This window comes from Nipponia nippon, unplaced genomic scaffold, assembly GCF_047370975.1.
Source record: "Nipponia nippon isolate SJK-2023a ecotype South Korea unplaced genomic scaffold, ASM4737097v1 scaffold_4, whole genome shotgun sequence".
NCBI lineage: Eukaryota > Metazoa > Chordata > Aves > Pelecaniformes > Threskiornithidae > Nipponia > Nipponia nippon.
The window spans coordinates 71580775-71599558 of NW_028262358.1; the positions used below are offsets into that span (position 1 = coordinate 71580775).

General features: G+C 41.3%; 1 protein-coding gene across 4 annotated transcripts in view; it reads right to left on the minus strand.

The window, feature by feature from the left end:
* Window positions 1-18784, minus strand: part of SLC35F1 (solute carrier family 35 member F1) — a 251455-nt gene that overhangs the window by 90466 nt on the left and 142205 nt on the right. For 3 of the 4 annotated variants that reach the window (XM_087777053.1, XM_087777056.1, XM_087777054.1), the window contains one exon: window positions 17454-17629. In XM_087777053.1, the coding sequence (XP_087633179.1) occupies window positions 17454-17629 (176 nt within the window). The remainder of the gene's footprint in view (window positions 1-17453; window positions 17630-18784) is intronic. The other variant, XM_087777055.1, reaches the window with a different exon arrangement.

The window sequence follows — 18784 nt, forward strand, 5'->3', positions numbered from 1 at the left end:
ACATCAGAAATGAAAAGAGAAACAAAGCTTTGGATGGCACTGATAGTAGGGACAAGCAGCATAAAAATAATTTTGGTATGATGGGGAAAAATGGAATCAGCAGGGAATTCCTCTGATCAGAGATGCAACACAAGGCTCTCAAATTAAGGAGAGGATGAGAACTGCTGTTCTCCAGGCATGCTGACTCACTCAGCTTCCTGCAAGCCTATATCAGTGTTTTGGTCTCAGCTCCTACTGCTCATTACAGCTTTGTTTTCTTGATTTACATGTCTGCCTGTCTGTTTAGACAAACCCTTCACCAATTTCTTTGTAGACAATCTCCAACATTGCCCAGAAAGCTACATGAAGATCATGTTGTATTTATGTTCTGAACTTGAAATAAAAAATCACTTTCTGCTGCACTTCACTTTTCACCCGGCCCATCCAAATCCTAACCCTAAATTCTATGTTCACAGTCATGGCCATTTCTATTTCAGCCTTCATTTCATTTTGTCTTTTCAGCTGGGACTGGACAAGGTCAAAAGACAATTCTTCTCTGTACAATTGTTCCATGAGGGAGTCAAGGAGTTACAAAGGGGTACCATCAACTCTTGTCCTTAAACTGACCTATTGCCAAAAAAACTCCACAAATCTGCAGCTTGTATATGGATGGTCTGCTTTGTAATACTATAAAGATCAAACCTGACTGTCCAGCCAGCCAGCCACCATGTAACCATCTGGAGACTGTGCCATCAGAAAATTCAGAAATCCAGAGCATAAAGTGCCTGGTTGTTGGGTCTGACAGAGGTAAATCACAGATGCATTGTGGAATCAGATCTCTACTTCCACGTGCTGGAACCAAAATCCCTTCTGTTCCCCTAGGACATTTCACCACTGGAAAGAGTGGCAGTTCACAGCATTTACAAGAGATGATCACTGAGCAATGTCACTTTGTGACTCTGGTGCCATTCTGAGTTGGGGAAACTGAGATTAGTTCTCCAGGAAATGTCCTTGAGGAACTATTCCACTTAAGTGCTCCTGTTTGCAGTCCCCTTCTGAGCAGCTCCCTCAGAGACTCCTTCTGTCAACCAAACCAGCAAAAACAAAGTGCCAGCAGTGATATTTCAAATCCTCTTCACAGTGACATACAGCTAATTGAGTATCACTTTCCCATGCTGGGAACACTCGACCACTAGAGGGGAAGAATGACCTAGGCAGGTCTCGAGGAGGGACTTGGACAGTACTGGTGGAAACGCTCCTGTGTTTTCTTTACTCGGAAGAGTATGCTGACCACAATCTGTGGGGTGCCTGTTTTGTGACTGTACAACTCAGCCACAGATGCCTGCCACACGCCTATTAGCCTGGTGCTTAGGGCATAGCGAATGGCCCAACACAACAAAAATAATCCTCCTGTGGTGCAAGGGCAGTTCCCAGTGCAAATATTTGCGCTTCCTGAGCTTTCCCACCTTGCTGATGTTGTCTGACAACTTTCCTTAGAAATTCTTCTCTGACCGTATCTCCCTGAAGCCTCACCAAACTGAGTTTCTTAGGCTCACGTTTTCCTTGCCTACTAGATGGTACCTTCCTTTGAGAGGATGTGATGGGGGCATGAATACTGTTTGTGCTTGGCCAAAGAATTACAGGAATATAAATAACCTAATCCAACCCCTGGCAAGGTGATTTCTTGTATCTATATATTATCCCTAGAAGATATTTTTCTAATATTAGTTGTTACAACTGAAGGAGGTGTTAAAACCTCCATTGATGATGGCTGATGTGGTGGTTTAATTGGGTGGCACAATGTTTTCTGCAAGTTTAACTTAGGAGATCTTTTTACTTTTTATGATCATATAATTGTCACCAGACAATATAATTTTGGAAGAAAGTGGGAAAAAACCCCTTTCTCCCAATCATCTAAAGCTCTGATATACTTCTTATCATTTTATCTGTTAAAACACTTAATGTACCTTGCTTTGAAGTTAGTAATATTAATAGGTAATAGAAATAATTTGTAATGAAGAAATCAGTTTACTAAATTCCTTGAAAGGGAATGGTTTATTCCTGAATGTCACTTTGCAGCTAAACTGTTGATACGGGATATGATTTTCAGCTGAAAATCACTATCAATAATTTGCTCAAAACTCTTCACTAAAGATATAAATTTTGGCTTCTGCAACTAATTAGTTCCAACCTAACAAATACGTAGCTTTGTCTGTGAGACTGCAAAACGCAATGACAAACATCAGTGCTATTGATCCTGTTACCTGCTACTTCTTAATTCTACAGCTTTTTACACCTGCCAGTAACCTCTCTCTCAATACCCAGGTTTTCATGAAAACACTGCTTTTTTTCAGTGTTGCTTACTTCTGTAACCAATAATTTGTCAAGTCCATTAAATACTACTCAGTACACAACATATTAAATCCATAAAACATATTAAGCAGAGTTCAAGAAAATACAAAATCAAAGCAACAGTGGGAAATATTAATACTATGTTAGATAATTTTTTTGGAAGAAATATACTGAAGCAGATTATCTCTTAATAGTCATTAACAGAAGATAGACTGTTCCCTCACCAATGCAGGATTAGTGGAAATTATGGAAATAAACACAAGCCTCATCAAACGCATGAGGAGAAATGCCTCTGCAATGAATATGACAGAGGCAGCTGACAATGAATTTCCATTTTTATTCCACTGTTCAAAATATTAAGAAATAAGGAGATGACATTTCATCACATTACTGACAAAATATGAAATATATTAACAAGGACTAAAAACCTGAGTCTTTTGTGAAAATTAAGAAGGAAAGTTGATAGAACCTGACAATTTGCACTAAGCAGCTTCCAATTAGGAAGGAGTTGCTGCTGTACTATCAGGTGGGTATATAACAGAAATTGAAGGCAATTGTGAAACTTTTAGGAAGATACATCCTGTTTAAATTTGAAAGATGTGATTTCCTTTCTTGTGTCAGTTGGCTTGTGTTTAATAGACTGTTTAACGTGGAATTTCAGGGGCACATACTTATAAACACCTATTTAAATGCTTGGTGTGTACATTTGCTCAGAAAAGCTTTTCTGTACAAGTTCATTGACACAGCACCTCTACATTTTAGACCTCTCCTTTTTCCATGGAGAGCGCTATCACTGTCTTTACTGCTCGACAAATGAAACAGGCATCTTGTTTTTAAATCAAGATTGGTTTTACATCTAGATGATTTTAAATGAAAAAATAATCAGCTGTAAAGATGATATGTCTTTATGCAGCTTTAGGCATGGATACAATCCTTATAAACAGAGACACTGAAATACAACCTATGTATGAAATGAGTCAGCCCTGCTAGAAATGTTTCTATCCTCAAGGCATAATAATGGTGCAATTCTTTCATAGACGCTCTGGGAGCTCTTCCTTGCAATCATGCACTTCTGTTAATGGAAACGCAAACATACACAGCAAGAAGTAGTTGTGTATACATGTCCAAACTTCTGTGTTGCCTTGCATCTTACGTTTATCTCAATGGGCTGCATTATGAAAAGCTCTTCGTGAGTGTGATCTCTATTTTGAAAAAGGATTCTATTCGGCAGTCGTTATATTATTGGAAAAAATACTGTCGTAAATACCACAGTCATTTGTGTTCTTAAAGGCAGGTTGTTCTGAGATCTGACTTGAATTCTCTCATGTTGAAACACCACCACATTTCTTTTCTGCAGTGTGCCATATCCTTTAAAGAAAAAAGTACTCTACTTTCTTTTTATCAGTTGTATTTCTCTCCATACTTCAGAGAAATATTCTTCTGATAAAGACAAGACTATTTTGTATTTTCTAAGCAAATAACAATAGAAGAAACAAACAGATTCAAAATCCTCACTAAATTAAAAGTGACTGGATTCCCACATTTCTAATACCCCATTCACCACAGAAAAAGCAGGCGGTTTTGAGTGTGCAGATCTCAGACTATCACACACTGCAGAGGACCACAAGCATTCCCAAGTATTATTATCCATGCAATTTCAGTGTTACAGCTGGAGTGTGGGGAGAAAAGTTTTAGAGTCTTGGTTCTGCTCAGTAACTCTCAGTGATTATTACTTTCCCTATACATCCTCAGTAGAGCACTCTCCCACAGACAGAGGCAGAGTCTGCTGTAGGAAAAGGAAAACACCAGTGGGAAGAGGAACATGTCACTTGGGACATGACAGTGATACATACCAACCACAATATCATCTAAACAGGAACTAAAATACCAGGGCATACGCTTGTTGGTACAACGTGCTTGTCCCTTGACATGATTTCTCCACCTTGCCCGCCTGACATGCTGTGGCTTCTCACGAACCAGCATTCATGAGTGCGCTGGGCCAGGACCATTTCCAGCCTCCACTTAAAAAGATGTTTCTCTCTCAGACTTCTGATTGTGAAGCTGCCTCTGTCACTTCAACTCCTGCCAGCCTGCCCCCCCCTCAGCTAGCTGCTTTTCTTAGAAAGCACTCAACCCAATGATTTCAACCCAGTGACTGCTGGCTGCCTGGCTCAATGGCCAAGTCCATTCTGATTCCACTCTTATCTCCAGCTTTAGCACGGACCAGTTCCCAACAAGCATTTCTACAACATTAGGTTTGGCTCAGTGATGAGGGCATCAGATATCCACTGAAGTCCTTCAAACGTTTTTGCTGCTCTCTTCAGCTTTGGAATACAGTCTTAACACAAAAGTCTTAACACAAGATGTCTTTTGTCTTAACACAAAACTTAAGCCACGGTTTCAGCATGCTGTGGCGAAAGACTCCATAGCATCCTCCACCAGTGTCTATGCATTCAGGAATTAACCTCAGGGAATGCTTGGGAAGAGCTCTCTGACAACTTGGTTCACATGGAAAGCATGGTTATTGGCAAACTTTTGTCCCCTTTATGGCAATTGATCTCTTTGAACTGTTACAAAAGCTGTGAGTGGACATGAGATGTTCCTGGTTACACCATGGCCTGTTTCTTATCATACGCCTGTATGAATAAGCATGAAGCCCACTGGGCCCCCAAGTTCACTGGGATCTTGAGATGATAAGCAATATAAAATAATACTAAAAATAAATTCTACTGATAATACATAGGGTTTTTTGTATATGGGTATATATATGTGTGCATGTATGTAATTACATGTGTGTGCATGGAAAAACTTCGGATCACTCCATAAGGTCAAACCACTACAGGTCCCTTAAAACGGAGCCAAACCTCTTACATGCCAAAAATAGGAAACGGGGGCACTAACTAGTTGTTCCTCTTGTACACCAAGCAGCTGGAATCTTAACAGGACCCTCAAGAACACGTCATAGAATCGTAGAATTTTTAAGGTTGGAAAGGACCTCTGAGATCATTGAGTCCAACCGTTAACCTAACTGCCAGGTCCACCTCTAAACCATGTCCCTAAGCACCACATCCACACATTTTTTGAATATTTCCAGGGACTGTGATTGTACCACTTCCCTGGGCAGTCTGTTCCAGTGGCCAACCACTCTTTCCATGAAGAAATTTTTCCTAATATCCAATCTAAATCTCCCCTAGCATCACTTGAGCCCATTTCCTCTTGTCCTATCACTTGTTACTTGGGTGTCCAAACAAAAGATTTCAAACAGGCATGAAAACAAACAGTGTATGTCATAATTGATGGTCATGAACATGTAACTCCTTCACTTATATCATCAACGGTGCAAATCAGTGCAGATCCATTTTATTAAAGCAGTGACAGCCCACCCCTACCCTGGGGTATTAAAACCTCTTTTAGAATTAAACAAAACCAAACCAGGTATCAGATCGCAGACAGATATTCAGAGAAGTATGGACAAATGATATTGCGTAAATATTCTAGTAGCTGCACAGAAGCAAGTTCATGAATATTTAACTCAGAAAAGGTACAGATGCATAATTTTCCTTTGAAACCTCAGCTGCTATATTTCTGTAACAGTTACAAAAATATCCCTGTGAATTGACTATCACTGTCATATTACTGAAAACTAAAGGATAAGTGCTCCTCCGAGACATGCACATGGTCTCTCCCTCCCCTGTGGATTCGGAGTGCTCACTACTTCTGTCAGCAAAGCTCCCACCTTCCCTCAAAGATTCCTCCTCCCATCAGGGAAATGTGTGCAAGAAATGGAGGAGGCTGCCAGACGGCATATATTATCCTTCTCCTTTTCTCTTTAATGCTAAATCAGGAAAGTTAATGTAGGGAATGGTTCTAACAGAGCTGGTTGTTAACGACCTTGAGCTGCTCTATTCAGTAGCAACCTGGGTCTAAGACATCCTCAGGGTTTGCAAAGCAAAGCTGCAGCCAAAGGGAGACATAAGCCAAGAGGTGAGTCCCCAGGTCCCTGAATCCTGAGCATCTTCCAGAAGCGACTCAGTGCTCCCGCCTGTGCTCGGCAGCTTATGAGCAGAAGGCAGACCATACAGCACAACTGCAGCTTGCATATTGAGTGCTAAATTTGTAAACATTTTTTCAGATGAAGCTGCAATTATTATAGCACTATCATCCAGACATGCAACAGGAGTTCGAAGTAACCATATGCCAATGGCTAACAGCTCAGCCAAATATAAAGGAAAAAACATGCTTACAAAATGGTGAAAAAACTTATAGGATATTTGTATATTTTTGCATGAAAGATGCAACAATAGTTGTAACAAGAATTATATGGATTACCCTGATAATAATGGGAGATGAAGGAAGAGGAAATTACTGCTTGTGTTATGGCTTGGTATTAAGTGTAAGCCAGAAGAATAAGTTGAAAATAGAGCTTTCTTCCCACTGGCATGGCTTTTTATTCCCTTGATTAATGTTGTCTCATGTTCCTTATTTTAGAAAAGGTAGATTACTTAGATTAAGTTTTATAGTTGTGGCTGTGAGTCACCTGAAGCATCACATATGCTCTTTGCTCTTCCCTCTGTCCCAGTACCATCTTATTAACAGAAGCTAATGAAATCAGGAAAAGAAAATGGAGTGGTGGGCTATTTCCCATGTAAGAGAAATATACTGCACTTCCAAACCTTCAGAAAGGATGTGATCTTCATAGGGACTTTGCTGCAAGTCTTGTGTACAGTTTACAACTGGGCTCTGCAAAATGGGATGCTGCTGAGTCTTTGATTTAATGAAAACTTAGGAAGGCAATCCAATTCACTGCAGGGACTGCTTTGTTCTTTCATTATGATTCTTTTTTAATGAGAAAGACGATCGCAAGGATAAACTCTATTCCTCTGAATTTTTACACTAATTACATACAAAGCACCATTCTGGCAGAGCGGGACTTATCTCCTTCAGGCAATACAGTTATCATCTTGTAACCACACTTCAAATCTCCCGTATGAACGCTGGAGCTACGTGTGCTGAATGTGGATCCTGTTACCCTGGCTAGCTGCTTGAATTGATGAATGTTTAAATATTCAATAAATCACAGTCAAATACTGATACTGCATGAAGTGGCAGAGACAACCCTCACATTCTGCTTACAGCTGTAGGATCAAGGGTACACTATTTTATCAGAACCATTAACTTTCCTCATTATGGTATGAAGGGATAGTTGGTTTTGTAAACAGCACTTGAGATGTTTATGTATTAAGAGCCAGACCCATATACTAACACTACAAAGGACAGTTATCCCTTAATTCTACAGAATATCAACTGTTATGCTCCTGTTTGTGATTCAGCTCACACCTTTAAGAGACAATTTATTATTTGACATACTGTAAGGCAACCTTGGCTAGATAGAGAGCTGCTTTACCCTCAAATAAAATTACCAAGAACCACATTCACCCCTTCGCAATGCTCTGATAATGTGGGCCAAATTTCAAAGCTTCGTATGTGCTCACTGCCACGGTATCTGAGCACTTCCAGGTTTGCACTGTGCAACGCCTGGCTTTCCCCACACTCAAAAGCCTTGATTCTTTTACCCATAACATCTGTGCCCCTATCTGACCCTGTGGTACAAATACAAATACATGTAACGGCAGCTGCTGAGATGGGGATACAAATCAAGCAGCAAGATGCATGAGTGTTCAAACTGTACTTCCTCAGAGCTTCCTCGAGCCTGCCCACTCATGCCTCTAGTGAGAAGGTTTATCTTCTCAAACAGGTACTCACAGACTTGTGTTCAGATTAGCACCATGTTTGAAAGGCTGGCACGGCTCCTGGAAAAGCGTGTAAGGGGGGAGCTTCCCAGGCTCAGCAACAAAATGTAAATCCTGATCCAAACTTAAATGCTTGCAAATATGTTGCAGATTTGCCCCAAGTCTCAGATTTAGGTGCTGGAATCACCAAGAAAAGCATCATAGTATAAAATGCCAGACTGGGATCGTTTTTTGATTCTGCTAAATTCCGGTAGCTACCTATGATGTTGCAGCTGTGAGCTGAATAACTGCATCGCCTCCCATTTTATCGCATCTGTGGTTTCTATTTATGGACTTACTGGCATGGAATGGCCACATCTGGCTAAATGTTCCTAAACTGTATGTACATTTACCTCCAGGGTAAAACTGCCTTATTCTCAAGTAGTATATTCAGTACAGATATTGCCTCACAGCAACGATGCAGCGTCTTGATGCAAACATGGTCCATCACCCAGGGCTTCGGCCAGCCTAAAGCTTGGCACTTCTTTTATGCTCACTGCACTTAGTGCCTGTAAGGTTTGCTCTCATAAAATATGCACCAGTCTTTGAACCATGGTGCAAATCTGAATGCTGTTTCTAGAAGAAACTGGTTGAGGGCATAAAACTGGCAGCCAGAAACATGACCAGGTCTGAACTTCCTGAAGTGAGAGTGACCTGAGCATCTGTGCATTGAACTACCTGATTTGAATCCTCCAGGGACTTTGTTACAAGGAGAGGTAGCCTTAGTTCACATGCAACCTTAGTCCAAGTACACTTCTCTGTGTGGACAAGACCTCCCATTTCCTCATTTAGGTCAAGAGGACGGTCAGAGATGTCCCTTTTTTTTTTTGTCCTCTTGTCTGCATCAGCAGGCACAGGAAAAATGAGGTGCTCATGTCCTTTTGCTTGATGCCCTCTTGCAGCTTCTTTTGTCTCTGATGGCACAAAGGATACCTCTTTGAGCAGCAAAGCTATTTTGAAAGCAACCTAGTAAAACAAGAGGCATCTCTGGACTGAATGAGCTGCATCAGGGATCATGAGATACTATTACAGAGAATGTTATAGCATGGATGCTTGATTAGGCCTGGCCTTTATTGCTTGGGGGCCATCAGGAGTGTATTAGTGTTTGCATCATTAAACCATGACACACAGTGTTCATGCTTAACTGCTGCCACCTGCACCCTAAAGAAACAGTACTTTCCAATTTTCAATTTGTATGTGCTGTGGGATGTACATGATTTATTTCAATGATGTGAGGCAGGAGGATAGACCATGCTGCTTTGGCCAGGATTAACAGAAGGACACATATTTTGTAACACAGGATGCGTGCTGCGGGTTTGGACAGCAGGTGCCTAACCTGACAATCAGGAGCACAGAACAGAGAAATAAAAACACTGGAAAGAAAGGGCTGAGGTTTCTTTTGTGCCTTTACCTGCCAACACATTTTCACTATGTGTGGGGCCAGGATTCCTCTCTGTGTTTATTTGTACCTTGCTAAACAGCTGGCAAAGCAAAACACACCTGATGAAAATGAAAATTGACTAAGCCCTGAGATGCCCTGAGATGCCTGGTCCCTTGGGTGGGTGGACAGGAGCAGCAGGGCCAAAGCAGAAAGCATCTGTCTGCTGGCTGGCGTAACAAGGACAGCTGACAATGAAAAACCCCAAGGACTAAAAAAACCCACCTAACCTCTCCACTAGGAATAGCAAAACAAAACAAGGCAAAAGGCAGAAAGGTCACGTCTATGGTTTTAACCCTGCCTTCGTATCAGCAACGTGGTCTATCATTTTTTACCTTGTCTTCCTACCAGCTACGTGGAATAAATCATACTCTGTTGAAATTGCATCTGTTTTCACTAAGAATGTGAAAAGACTTCATTGGACTGGGAAGGGAAATTCTGTGGTTTTGGGAAACTATCATAAATAATAGGATCCCAAGGTCCCCTGAAAACTATACATACAGGAAAAGTTTAACACCTCACTGAATTGTAACCACCTATGCAGTAAAATAATACAGGTTCATGCAGTAGAAAGCGCAGCAGCATTCAGCATGTTACAGCAGGAAATTTTTAAAACTCATTTGAAAATAGAGGGAAAATTCAAACACAAACATAATGAGTATGTAAATGGGACTAAACAGGAATCTGGCTCTAGTCATACTGCTTTTTTCTAGCTAGCTTGCTGTGGTGTCCATGATGTGATAGGCAAATGCCGAACACATAATACATCATAATTCTTGCTCCTGTGAGCATGCTATCCAACACAGAAAATTGCACGTTACAAAAAAGATCCCTGCAATTTGAAGTGCCTGTAAATAGCCAGAATTCTAGTTTCATTTCTCCTGAAGTACAGAATTCCCTCTGAATATGAAAAGGGCTCTTCAAAGCCCAGACAAAAGGACTGTTTGGCTGCCCATTTTTATAATAAACATATCCCACACAGTTTGGCATCCCTGATTAGAAGCCCAGAGTAATTAGGAGAAAGTGCACTGCAGACTGAAAAGCGCAACACAGCAGGGAGACTCTGCAGTGCTGCAATGAGAATACCGAAGACATGAAGGTCATTATTTTTCACTGGTCCCAAGCCACACTCACTGCCATGTTTCATTTTTACAACCCAGGGTTAGCCTGGCCCCTTACAGCGGGAGGGACATGAGGAGCTGGGCCGGCTTGACGTGCCTTCCCTGTGCTTCAAGGGAAACGCTGCTGTGCTTTGCAACATCTGCCATGCGTTTGCAGGCCAGTGCATGGGCTGGGTTGTCATCTTGAGGGACTGAGGACCACTTCTGTCACAGGTAGAGAGGACCATAAGGCTGCTTGGCTGCAGCTTGTGCAGGTTTTGTTCAACACTGGAGGGATAACCGAGCTCTTTGTTCTACAGCAGAAGCATGAGCATACTTAGGAAATGGAACAATGATGAAATGCATCTTTTCTAATCAAAATCACTCCCTGTCATCCTCAGTGAACAGAAAGTCCCATATTTCTGAAGGCTTCTAGTTGAAAATGCTGACGGGATCGATGCCTTTCCAGAAGACATTTCATCTCAATGGTACAACACATATTGCCCAAAGTACATTATATCTAATATAGTTTGATCAGCTTAAATCATGTACTCTCTTTGTGTCCCAGGTATGTTCTTATGGGCAGTCAACAAAAAAAGGTGTTAACATCAAAGAAATTCTGGTAGTCAACCTAAGTTAAGTGCATAATCCTAGCTTTGTGTTAATATAACATTGCTAGCAGAAAGAAATTGAGTAAAAAAGAAGACATTACCCTTTCTGTCATTCAATAAACAGTTGACAAGCACCGCAGTAAACCAGACCAACTCCTATGAAGTGTTCTACTTTCCTTCAAGTAGCCTGCTTCAGTCAGTTTTGGGGGAGTAGGAAGGATGTCAGGGTAGGTTTTTTTTTCATGTATCTGAATGGAGTTACATATTTGAATAGTAAATAAATCAGGAATTTACATATGATTGAGATACTGATGTCATAAACCAATCCTAGATAGAAATGCATAAAAAATGATATTTCAGTAACAGGACTGCAATCCTTAATAGTCTCACAGGACTCTGTAGCTGACTTAGGGGCACAGATCACATCTGATTATATGTCAAATCTAAGACATTACAGCTACTCTAGGGAAAACCATATTTCCATTGAAAACTTCCAGCTATAACTTCACCACTTAAGACTATAAGCAGAATTCAGCCAGACAAACACAGATTCATAAAACCTTTTCTGAACTAGCAAATTATTGCTACCCCTCAGTAATGGTGGGCTGAAAATACTTGGTAACTTGTTGCACTAAAATTAAAAGAACAGCTTGCAATGTGGAACACTACTTGCACAGAATCTGGCCCTGAAGGCTTTATGGTTCCCTTCTGTTCAAAAGACATCTTTACTTCTCCCTCATTTCTTGTTTTCCAGAATAACAAAAAATAGCAGTTCCATATTTTTTCTTTTTTAATGATGTCTAGTAGATGTGTTGTTTTCATTTGTAGCATATGTGAGGTGGCTTTTAGAAGTAATTTATTTTTGGTGGCAAGCTGCTGATGCTTGCACCCATGCTGACTGTTAGTAATTAACACCTTCTGGTCCACTATGGACAATTTCCCACTTACTGCTTTTTTTAGGTGTTAAAACTAATCTCCACCATCTCTATGTCCCATAGCTCCATTTCACTGATAGGAGGCTTTTCTTCCTGATAGCCAAGTCTTTTCTTCAATTAATAATAACACACAACCCTAAGGAGTATCTGGAAGTGCCCTGACAAGATTTTGTCAAGCAGAATCCTCTGCCGATGAGGGGATTGAGCTGAGATAATATGTGTTAAAACCTTCTTCACAACTCAGAGGTGTTACCATGGACAAATACAGGTTTTGGCTGTGAAAATAACAGGCATGAGAGGAAGTTACCTCGAGAGAAAGAACTGAGGAGGTCTTTATTACCTATTAAATTTTTGGCGTATCAGCCAGATAAAACATAATGACATTCATTGCCTTATAATGCTGCATTAGTGACATTACTTTTATAGCATCGTTCTCATACAAAGAAAACTCCTAAAGAATTAAATTCAGACCTCAGCACTGGTGCATTAATGAGCATTGGACTGGAAGCTCTAGTGGATTCAACTTTAGAGTTCAATAGATAGAAAAGGTGGTTGGATTTTGCATCAGAAAAATCCCAGTTTGGCCAAATTCTTTCCCTTTTCATGGCCTAGTAGTATCCACATTTTAAGGCTCATATGAAAATCTCACAAGAACAGATCTGCTTTAACACTTTTGTTACTTTTTATTTCTGGTCATGAGAACAAAATTGCAACAATGATGAAAAGCTTACTCATATGGACTTCACTGCTTAAAACTGTTGAGTCCACTTCTGCTGCCTTCAGACTGGTTCCCCATCTAGAGCTACAGGATAAGCTTTTCCTTCTTTTTTTCTTTTTTCACCATGGGAATGAACCTTAAATGTACTCAGAGATTCTGGCACCTGCAGGACTTGTGCATCTCCTGCACTGTCTGATGACATGGTGGATTCACTGCAACATGGTAGTCCCAATGTGTACACCCACTAAAGGGCTGTGATAAAATTATTTTGGAAAAAAAATCTTGATCCACAATTTAAAAATGTGGTGGAAGCTGCTGGTGCACATGGACTAGCTTTAGCTGCTGGAAGTTGGGCGTTCACTGCAGAAGGCTTTAGTCAGAAGAGCTCAAGAATCAAGACCTTTAATCATTTGCTAATGATGATTTTCAGAGACCAATGCAAATTCTACCTTTTCATTATAGGTTGGCAAATGTGACACCCACCTACAAGAAGGGACAGAAGGAGGATCCAGGGAACTACAGGCCTGTCAGCCTGACCTCGGTGCCGGGGAATGTTATGGAGCAGATCACCTTGAGTCCCATTACACGGCATGCAAAGGACAACCGGGAGATCAGGCCCAGTCAGCATGGGTTTATGAAAGGCAGGTCCTGCTTGACTAACCTGATCTCCTTCTATGACAAGGTGACCCACTTAGTGGATGAGGATGGTGTCTACCTAGACTTTAGTAAGGCCTTTGACACCATTTCCCACAGCATTCTCCTGGACAAACTGGCTGCTCATGGCTTGGACAGGCATACGCTTTGCTGGGTAAAAAACTGGCTGGATGGCTGGGCCCAAAGAGTGGTGGTGAATGGAGTTAAATCCAGTTGGTGGCCGGTCATGAGTGGTGTTCCCCAGGGCTCAGTGTTGGGGCCGGTCCTGTTCAATATCTTTATCAATGATCTGGATGAGGGGATCGAGTGCACCCTCAGTAAATTTGCAGATGACACCAAGTTGGGTGGAAGTGTTGATCTGCCTGAAGGTAGGAAGGCTCTACAGAGGGATCTGGACAGGCTGGATTGATGGGCCGAGGCCAATCGTATGAGGTTCAACAAGGCTAAGTGCCAGATCCTGCACTTGGGTCACAACAACCCCATGCAACGCTACAGGCTTGGGGAAGAGTGGCTGGAGAGCTGCCTGGCAGAAAAGGACCTGAATATGAGCCAGCAGTGTGCCCAGGTGGTCAAGAAGGCCAATGGCATCCTGGCTTGTATCAGGAATAGTGTGGCCAGCAGGACCAGGGAGGTGATCATGCCCCTGTATTCGGCACTGGTGAGGCCGCACCTCGAATACTGTGTTCAGTTTTGGGCCCCTCACTACAAGAAGGACATCGAGGTGCTGGAGCGTGTCCAAAGAAGGACAATGAAGCTGGTGAAGGGTCTAGAGCAAAAGTCTTATGAGGAGCGGCTGAGGGAGCTGGGGTTGTTTAGTCTGAGGACAGGAGGCTGAGGGGAGACCTTATTGCTCTCTGCAACTACCTGAAAGGAGGTTGCAGCGAGGTGGGGGTCAGTCTCTTCTCCCAAGTAACAAGTGATATGACAAGAGGAAATGGCCTCAAGTTGCTCCAGGGGAGGTTTAGGTTGGATATTAGGAAAAATTTCTTCACCGAAAGGGTAGTCAGGCACTGGAATAGGCTGCCCAGTGGTTGAGTCCCTACCTCTGGAGGTATTTAAAAGACATGTAGATGTGGCACTCAGGGACATGGTTTAGTGGTGACTTGGCAGTGATAGGTTAACGGTTGGATTTTATGATCTTAAAGGTCTTTTCCAACCTAAACAATTCTATGATTCTGTGATTATCACTTGGGGAGTTTATATGGGGTGAGAAGATGAACAGTGAGGGAAGCCTACTTCAAAGGGGATCCACAGTAAATCAAAATTTGGAAGAAGCATCTAAAGAAAGAGGAGTTCCTTATGCCTCAGGAAATTACAGTTTTAGTCCTATAGTGAATTAAGAGGGTTTTTGGCCACCTCAAGTGACACCTCCTTAAGCCAGTACCTTTCTGCAAAAAACCCAGAGATTAAGAAAGCAAGCAAAGAAAAAGACAAAGGGATGCAGTTATTTTTGACTACCAGCCAACATACGATGGTTTGATTTCTGAAGAAGAAAGAGGATAATTTAAAGAATCTTAAATCTTGCATACAGAGTAGGAAAACCACACTTGAAAAAAAAGCCTTCTGATGTTCTCAGCACTCAGAACAGAATCATCCCATATAAAATTAATATCATTATTATGTGATTTCCATCTGTTAACGAAGCCAAACTATTAGAGCTGCTAGAAAAACTGCCTTAGTGGAACAAACACAGATAATGAATTTGAACAAATACACAAGCAAAAAGACAATGTCAGGCTCAATCACTTGGCAATATTAAATGCCAAGTAAACGAGTTGGCTGTGTAGTGCTATACCATCCAGCAGGAAATGCTGAGTGCCTGGATCACTGCTTTCCTTTCTTCTGTAGCCAATTTGTTCTGGATTTTTTTTGACCAAACCATCTTCCTTTTTTTGACAGCTCCTTTTCCAGACTATTCCATTGGTATGCTTTATGTTGTGCTCTGGTTGTTTGTATGGTCTGTATTGAGCCACAGGCCTGTTCAAACACCTTCCCCAACCCTCCTCACTTGTCCAGAAAGTATTTTTCACATGTCCGTTAACACTTTCCCCATTTGCTTCCCAAACCTGTCTTACTGGCACAACAGATAGCTCTGACAAACTTCCTTTAGTACACCACTACATTTTTAAACAGAGTCAGAAAATTCTTTATAAAAATAAAGTACAGTTTTAATACATATTTTCACATGTGTAAAGCAGAGTACTTGATAGCGTTTTTGAAATGTCGATATATACCAGGTGTCAAACATTATTCTAAATAAACCCCTGTAATGCACAGCAGTATGCTGGCCCATATATCCTCTCACAAGCTAGCATTTTCAAAAAAGTAAAATCTATTTAAAAGTTATAGGGACTTGGCTTCCACAGTATCTAAATTAGTCCCAAGAAGGACATTTCTGGGACAGAACTTGTGAACATCTAGGCAATCCTACACTCAGAAGAATTATTTTTAAACACAGTTCTCCAGGAAGATGCTACTAATATACGTTTTAAACCTTTTGCAGAGCAAAGCATGTGGTGATGTTTCCCCCTACACAAACTGAAAAACCAAGGCAGCAAAACACTGCCTGAGCAATCTCTCCTTATATAAGAGCTGACACTTCCTCCACAGATTGGCCTTCATCACTTCTGAAAAATGTCAATGGAGACCAAGGTTTATAAAACTTAAGTTGCAATACATTTAAGTGCTTTGTGCTGGAGCACAGCGGTATATTTCTGACTGTTCATTTTTTTGCATGGAAATGAGCTCCTTGCTGTTTTGGAACACTTTATAGTATTGTAGCACAAGACTGTACTACGAGTGACGAACTTAAGCTTCATGGTTGTTCCAAATCATTAAAAGATGTGACATCAAAGAATGATCCAAAAATACTTGTTCTTGTAAGAAACCATGAACCTCTCAGCATGCTGATAAATGTACCATGGCCTAATACATTTTATAGTTCTTTTCCTCCATGGAGCCCTTCCCTTCTTACGTCACAAGAGCCGAGTCAGGAAAGCATGTGATATTTTTTCTCTTTTATTTTGCTTCTAATCCACCTATTCTGTGAAGGTGAATAAATAAGACTATTAGAAAAAAAAGAGTGGGTGAGGAATGTACTTCAACGTGTTCGCCTCCCACACCTCATCTAGACATGAAATCTCAAAGAAGGGAGGGATGGGCAGGAAAGGCACAAAACCCCCTATATTGTATATAGACTGTCAAACAGAGGATCATTTGATACACAGTACCAAAGCATACTATAACTGACTACTCACTTTGGAGGTCCGATTGGTTACACAGGCCCTTTCGCAAAGCAGTGGCAGGACTACAGAGCTGCTCTGCCCACACAGCACCCCAGAGAGACAGCACCTCAAATTCCCTCCCTTTATCTTCTACTTCCCAAAGGTTAAAAACCGGCTGCTATTTTTTTCAAACAATAGGTGAACTATTGAATTGCCTTGATCAGCAACTAGAACTAGCAAGCTCTTCTTTGCTTGCATCTGAGGTCTCCTTAGCCTACGTAAGATGTAAAGCATACTAATATTTCCAAGTAAGACACGCAGTCAAATCCACGGTGAACCCTGAGCGTGTGGTTGTGGTGCCAGCGAGGCAGGTGTAAGAGGAGCACTCCCATGAAAACAGTTAGGAAGTGAAAAGTACTGATGTTGCTTTTTGATTTGCTTTTTGTACCACTATTCTTGATATCTACTGATTCATTCTTTGCTAATGAAGATTTGTTGCGCTTTTTTCAGTTCATCCAATATGTATTACTAGGTAATGCAAATATGTAACAAATGTTAATGGGATATGTGTCTAAATCATATTGCTTGTTGTTGTTCTGCAAAAGCCTTTATCCTCGCTGTTTTCTACAAACCAGTTTCAGAGAGGCACTTACCTTGTCTGACAGCCAGTGTTGTTGTGTAGACCAAGAACAGAAGGATATAATTGAGGAAGCTCTGAAAAACAGGTGTGTTGGCATGGAAATCTTCTGACAAATACTTGCTCGTGAGACCAATGCCACAGATAAGGAGGGAGAGTACCTGGCCAAGCGCCACAGACAGCAAGAGATCCCTAAAAGGAATGAGAAAAACAGACATAAAACACTCAGCCCCCCTGCCAAGGAGGAAATGCTCATCCTCCTCCAGGAATCATGTTCAACAGTGCTAAGACACGGGAAGAAACGCAATCCTTCAGTCAACGAGGGATCTGCTGGGTGTAGCTAACATAACATTCCCATTATTTCTCCTCTTATCATGGGCTTAAACATTGCCCAAACACACTAGCTTTTATTCACATATTAAACAACAGCGGATGGTACATCGCTACCATTTAATTTCGTGTTTCACATTTCACAAAGGATAAATGATAGTTTAACTCAACCAAAATACAGCACTGCTTCCTTCGAGCATCTTCCCTAACAGAAAGACCCAGGAGTATCATTCAGACAGAGCAGGAATCACAACTCTTCCAGGACTTAATATGCACGAAGAAAAATCAGAGAAAGGATTTTATTGTGTTTCACCATCAACATGAATTTACTGTATAACTTCCTTCCCCTCATTTAATTTCCATTTCATTGTATAAACTATTCTTTCCATCTAGTGTGCAAATATATGTATCTTTTCTTTCACCTTTGTCACCGCATACTTCCCCTTCTGTTTGGCAGGAGCTGGAGGTTCCACTTTTTCCCTTCCTGTCTCCTTCTGGTTCTTAAAAATGTATTTTCTGGTATGGTGTCTTGCTTTAATCTGTTTTACTTGACTTTGATCCCCAGTCTCCTCTCCATTCCCCTATTACAATGCTCCCCATTCTCTCCCCCCACCGGTCTCTCACAGTTGCTCCTTTTGTGCATGTTCTCTGTCTTCCTATAGTTTCCTCCTCTTTACTCAAGAAACTGCTATATCTGAAAGCCCTCTCTCTTACAGTGTATATTATTTTTATATCCTTTCTTCAGTCTTCTCAGTGATATCCTTTTCCCTTCCAACTATCTTTTTCTCTTTTACTCTTCTCTCAGAACTTTATTATCCAACCACACAGCCTAACTCAGCCCAAACAATCTTCCTTTTCCAATTTTTGTCACAGGATCGCCTATACCCACAGCACAGGAATACGTGCATTTTTACATTACCCTTAAGAGGCTTCCCAGGTTCCCCATGTGTCAGTACTTTCGTGCTGACCAGGCCTGCTCCACAGCCACACCTTCCCCATGCGGAAGCACAAAATGCA